At 43.5% G+C, this 5,719-nt stretch overlaps 1 protein-coding gene across 1 annotated transcript; it reads right to left on the bottom strand.

Moving 5' to 3' along the window:
• Window positions 1–2,256: 2,256 nt before the first annotated feature.
• TCF21 (transcription factor 21) lies at window positions 2,257–5,227 on the bottom strand. The gene is made up of 2 exons (XM_073335211.1): window positions 4,631–5,227; window positions 2,257–2,722 (listed from the first exon to the last, which is right to left on the bottom strand). Exons 1-2 carry the CDS (start codon window positions 5,078–5,080, stop codon window positions 2,633–2,635), a joined length of 540 nt encoding a protein of 179 aa, XP_073191312.1. The 5' UTR covers window positions 5,081–5,227; the 3' UTR covers window positions 2,257–2,632.
• Window positions 5,228–5,719: the final 492 nt, after the last annotated feature.

The raw sequence follows: 5,719 nt of genomic DNA, 5'->3' as shown, positions 1-5,719 counted from the left end.
ACATGTGTTATAGGTAGTTATTTTCTTTAGCTGTATTTATGGGACCATAATGTGTTTATCAGTTTAGTGTTAGTTACATGAATTTACTAGATCATAGTTCTCTTGTAATCTGGATTTGTGGATTTGGGTCACTTGAGGGACTAAATAATTTGTGAATCTAAATGTAAAATTAAATTAGAGGTTAGTAAAATAAAAATATAATCAGTAACTCACTACACTGATATATTGGACAAATCAGGAAACCGATCTGCAAAAAGCTATTATCCTAAGCTATTATTAGCATTAATCTAATAATACAGAGTCTGTGACCTCACCACTCCTTCCTATTTGAGTCCGGACTCTGTTTATGTAAAACAGGGCAGGATCCTTCAAGAGGGATTTTGCCTGAATAAAGGACCGTAGATCAGACTTACACGGAGACGTCAGAAATGAAATGGAGGAAATGACAGTGTGATGGAGCCTAGAGCAAAGAGAAGAAACGTTAACAAAACATCACTGGAAAAAGAAGAAAGTGCGCAGGCTTTGGAGATACAAAATCAGAAATATATACCTGGGCCCCAATCTCGCAGTCCTCACTGGAGCAAAACTTCTATTGGCTACTATCTGATTTATTTATCTTGACCAAAATGATCAGCTGTAGATGTCTGATGTCAAGGGGAGTTTTGCCGTTGACTTAAAGGGTTCAGGATTGAACCTTAGGTAACTAATGTTTGGCACTGAAAGAAGTAGTCTGTTTCCCTCAGGTTCGGAGCATCCGCAGCGCCCATTGACTTCAGTGGGCTTGGAGATGAAAATCAGGTCATTAGATAGCTGAGAACCCGGCCCCACAAAAACTTTTGCACCTACCTTGACTCAGCCCAGGGATCTCACTGGCTTTGGAATGCACAAAGTTACTCAGGTGCAAACGTGCTTGCAAGATCAGGCCAGAAATATGAATGTAGGTGCCTAATTTTAAACCACTAACTTTGAGAGTTCTGGCCCTGGATTTTTCTCGCCGTCTTCCCAGTGATATCGAATCGGATCACCACCTAGCCCCTAGTGTAAATCAGCTATATTGTCTGCGCGGTCTTGTCTTCCCCTGACTCCCCCAAAGCAAACCCTTAAGGTTCCCATGAGACCGTTAACTTGCATTACAACGGTTGTTGTTTTGTTTTGATTTGATTTTTGTTCTTGTGCATTTCCCGTTTCCTGGTAAACTCTTCCAGGCGGAGACAGAGACAGTGTAAGGCAGCGACCAGAAAGCCAATGTTGTCTGTTTTCGTAAAGAAAAAGAAAATACCCAGGTATCAAATTGAACTGAAAAAAATATTGAAATAGCAAGTGAAGCGGAAATTTAAAGCCCCTCTGCTAATAATAACAGTATAAATAACCGAAGACATCTTGTAAACAGTGCGGTCATAACCCTGAAACATTAAACAGCTCGGTGGGATCTGGCGCATCAGCTGCCTGTGCACTCCGCTGGCGCAGGGAAAGAGCCCGGCGCGCTCTGTTTATCTCAACTTTAATCTCCCACAGACTATCTGATCAATAGAGAGGAAGATGTTTAAATTAAAAATTCTAGGCACCACGAACCTGGGCCCAGGGGAATCCTTTCTCTAGCTTCACTTCATCAATAAGTAACTCATTAAGTAACACCCCTTCCCCCCGAAATTAAATTGTAGGGGAGGAAAACCGCTTCCAGCATTGATCAGGCCTTGGATTCGCCTCCCCCGCAGTTACTAAAAGTCAGTCTTTTTAAAATTAGAGTAAGGAGTTAGCCTTGACAATCGATATTAATGTGTACTTCACAACACGGCTGTGCTATGAAAACTCTAGCACTACCCGTGGACCAGCAGGCTACGAACTTTGTTGCTGGTCAGTTTCAAATGGCAGGAGGCTGCTTTAGAAATGCTGGAATCCCCAATCTGCCAGGGGTTATTATCACACTTCAGAAGTAATTCTCTTTCTCCACAAAATATTAAAAAAGAAGCGCGAACTGGCAATCAGGCTCCAAACACCATCATCCCCCGACCCCCAAAGGATAGGGTCTAAATCTTCTTAATTAGGAAAATAAACACCTTATAATCTGGCGTCAAAGAGTTTTGTTCCCGGATCTATCATCCCACATAAATGTGATTGCTTTCAGGAGAACCGAGAACGCGGTGTCATTCCGCAAAACGCTCCAGCGCTGAAATGAAAATTAGACCGCTCTGTATTTATTTTCTATAGAAAGCAAGATTTATTCACAGAAATATAGCAAAACCTGTTTGAAGAAAATATATCTATATATCTTTAACGTGAATTACTTTATAGATGTGACTATCAAAGTCAATTATTCTATGAATCTACATATGTCACATTGTATCATACAAAAGATACACATTTTGGTACGTTGTGTTTGATCTTCCTCGCTATTAGCGCTTGAACCAGCAAGGCTGCTTTGCAGGACAACCAACTGTACACGCGTTAATAAAGTTAAATATATGGGATCTTTGGGATGGAGTCTTTGCTAATGTACATTTGGTCTCCTCTTTAGTGAGGCTGAATCTCCTCGTCTCTATAAAGTGTTCCTTAGCGGGGTGTCTCCAGCTTCCCTCTCCATCTCCCCCGCCTTACACACAGACTGAAGATGGTCTCCTAGGCTTGAGGTTGGTCAGGATGCTGTAGGTCCACACAGGCGATTTGTGTTCACCACTTCTTTCAGGTCACTCTCTGGTTTGCCAGCCACCATAAAAGGCCAAGTCTGTAGCAGGAAATGACATGGGATGGGCAAGGGGATAAAAAAAAATGGGGTTATCACTGTGATATTACAAGTGTCTAGTGCGACTGTGATACACCAGAACACACGAGCAGAATAGCCTCTCCACATTTTTACCAGCAATAAAAAGCTGTTGAGCTAGGCAACCAGGTGCTGGGTTAGTCATTTCTAGCGATGACTCCGCTGGATTGTACTCAGGGGCAACGCACATAAAAACGCTTAGCCTCCCAAAGCCATTCGTCTCTCTCCCTTGTGATTATATATAGTCCTCCGAGTGATGAATCGTGGTCTAGCCATCCCAGAAATCGCTCTCTGTTGCTTTTTAGATAACTGATAGCGTTTTCATGAGCACATAATTAGTACGAGTAAAGACAGATCAACACCGTTCTTCCTAAACTGGGTAATGTCAAGGCACCGCTCTCGTATGTTGCTCCTTTGTTTTTAAAATGAAATCCATTTGCTGTCTTACCAAAAGTCTCAGCATTCTACACTGTACCGATTACTGTAATTCTACTATTAGAAGGCCAACTCCTGCTGTTCTTACTCAGGTAAAAGTCTCACTGAGGTTAAGGGGAGGTTTAGCTAAGTAAAGAGTGCCGGGTTAGACCCATAATTTAAATTATATTATTATTTTCCCCTCGCTTTACCGCTGCAGGAAGAGCAGCCTCCTTTAATAGCCTTAGCACTAACAGCTGCACCCCCGAAAACATTTTGCAAGGAGTACAAAAGGGTTGCCCTCAGACTGCAGTCTGCCCGCTTGTTAGATTGCTGTGTCTACCCACGAGTTAAGATGCAATTATTTTAAAAATAAATAGCTCAAGTCCTTATCAAATCACCTCCTGGATAGCAAACTGCCGGCTATTTTCCCGCGGAGTCCCAAACGTTTGAAAAGCAGCTCAAAAGAAGATCACCCCACTGAACGGCCCCAGTGTTTTATGAAATTCATTTATCATGCAATGTCCAAACATGTATCAAAATTTAAACGCTAAATGAAGAGTAAGAATGATCTGTTTTAACCACCGATTTTAGAAAATGTATTCAGTTCTTGCAGTGGTTTGAATTATTACTATTATGCATACGGTTGGCAGTACAGCAAGAATGAATTACATCAACATATATATGAGGGAGAACTTGTGTTTCATTTATCTTTACTGTACTTCCAACTCTACAGTAATAGCTACAATTACCTAATACATCTTTTAAATCCTTGGTGAAATTAGAAGACTCTCGCCTAGGATTTAGAGGGTTTTTTTTTTCCTACTCTAAAGTTCTCATTTATAAAAGAAACATCCCGAGACCAGTAAATCTGAGGTATTGAAAGAATAGATCTATGGTGATGTTTTTAAAAAGCAAGGGGGTTTGTGTGTGTGTGTGTGTGCTATTTTACATCAATAAACACCAGAAAATAAAGAAGACATGAAGACTGACTCCTGCGTTAAGAAATCGGACCTGTTCCTATATACTGAACAATGTTAAAGTACTTAATTGAACAAGAAACCCTGTGTGTATAAATACTGCGTGTATAATGAACTTGTTACATAGGTTTTTTAGGGATGTCGTCTCTCTCCCAACAGTGTGTGTGTAAAAGACGTTACTGAATCGATCTGCACAGTTGCAGCGCTTCTGATCTGTCACCCCCTTTTGAGCAGATGAACACAGAAAAAGGAGTGCCATTATAACGTTAAGATCTTTTAAGGTTTCAGCAAACAGCGTTTGGGGAGGGAGGTGACTTGGAAGGCGTCTGTTTTATTCTAATAAAACGCAACATCTCAACGCCCCAAATCTGCCAGCAGTCCTATCTGAAGGGTACAACACATGTTGATTTCCCCCGCCCTTCACCTCAGCCATCAAGTGTATTGATGAACTATTAAACGCGCCCAGGCTGGAACTTACCAGATTGACTGGGTGAATGTAACCATTTTCGTACTTGTCATTGGCCAGGATCTGTCTCAGGTGAGCAATGTAGCTGGATGCCAGCCTCAAGGTGTCCAGTTTGGAAAGCTTGGTGTCTGGAGGTACCCAGGGCAAAGTGGTCTTAAGCCTCGAGAAAGCTTTGCTGAGTACCCTCATCCTAGCTCTCTCCCGGGCATTGGCAGCGTTTCTCTGGACTTGCTTCCCCTCCTGGCTCACTCCATTTAAAGGGTTCTTTTTGGTGGGAGCCTTTTTCCTCTTGCCTGAGGCGCCTCTCCCCTTTTGGGGGGACGCGTTCTCGCAATTGGAGCCCTCTTCGTTGCTCTCGTTCGACGTCCCAAACTCTTTGTTAGAATCCATTTTCAGGCCATCGCATTCCAGCATTTCCACCTCCTGAAGGTCTTCCACATCGCTGAGCGAGCCAGTGGACATGGTCTGAGAGATGCACAGGGATCAAAACTCCCACAGGGGCAGGCGTTGGGGGAATAGCTCAGCTTGAGAAGACGCTTCCCCTCGCCCTGGGGTGTGATAGGTTTGCAGTCAAGAGAGGATCCCCGCCCCACCCCCGCTTGTTGCCCGTGTTTGAGTGAGAGAAAAAGCTGAGGAATTTGTTGAGGACACTAGTAATTTATCTGGGGAATAGAGAGGCGGATCCGGCTGCAGCCCAGGGGAGGGGCCCTGTCCGGCCACTGCCTGTTGCTGCTCACCACATTCACAAACCTCTGCTCAAGAGCAGGAGGGGAAAACAGGCACCAAAGAAGAGTTCCAGTGAACTCAACGTTGTAATTCAAATCTTCCCAACTGGAGCAAGGCAACTCCCCCCTCCTCTGCCCCTTGGAACTCTGCATGGCCCTCCCTCCTGCCTGCTAGATGACCCAGGCGTCTGGTGTCATCCTTGTCCATGACTCCTGATGAAAGCTAAAATGCCTCCTGATCAGGGTGCCCAGCCGGTCTACCAGGCAGCTGACTTGGCCATGGATTGTTAACACATAGCTTCCAAACTGTGTTCTGTAAACTCATCTGAAAGAAATTTGTGGATGATTGTTTGAGAATGCATCCTATTAGGATATA

Source organism: Lepidochelys kempii, chromosome 3, assembly GCF_965140285.1.
Source record: "Lepidochelys kempii isolate rLepKem1 chromosome 3, rLepKem1.hap1, whole genome shotgun sequence".
Classification (NCBI taxonomy): Eukaryota; Metazoa; Chordata; order Testudines; family Cheloniidae; genus Lepidochelys; species Lepidochelys kempii.
The sequence above is the reverse complement of the archived record's forward strand: the minus strand, read 5'-3'. Positions and strand labels throughout refer to the sequence as shown.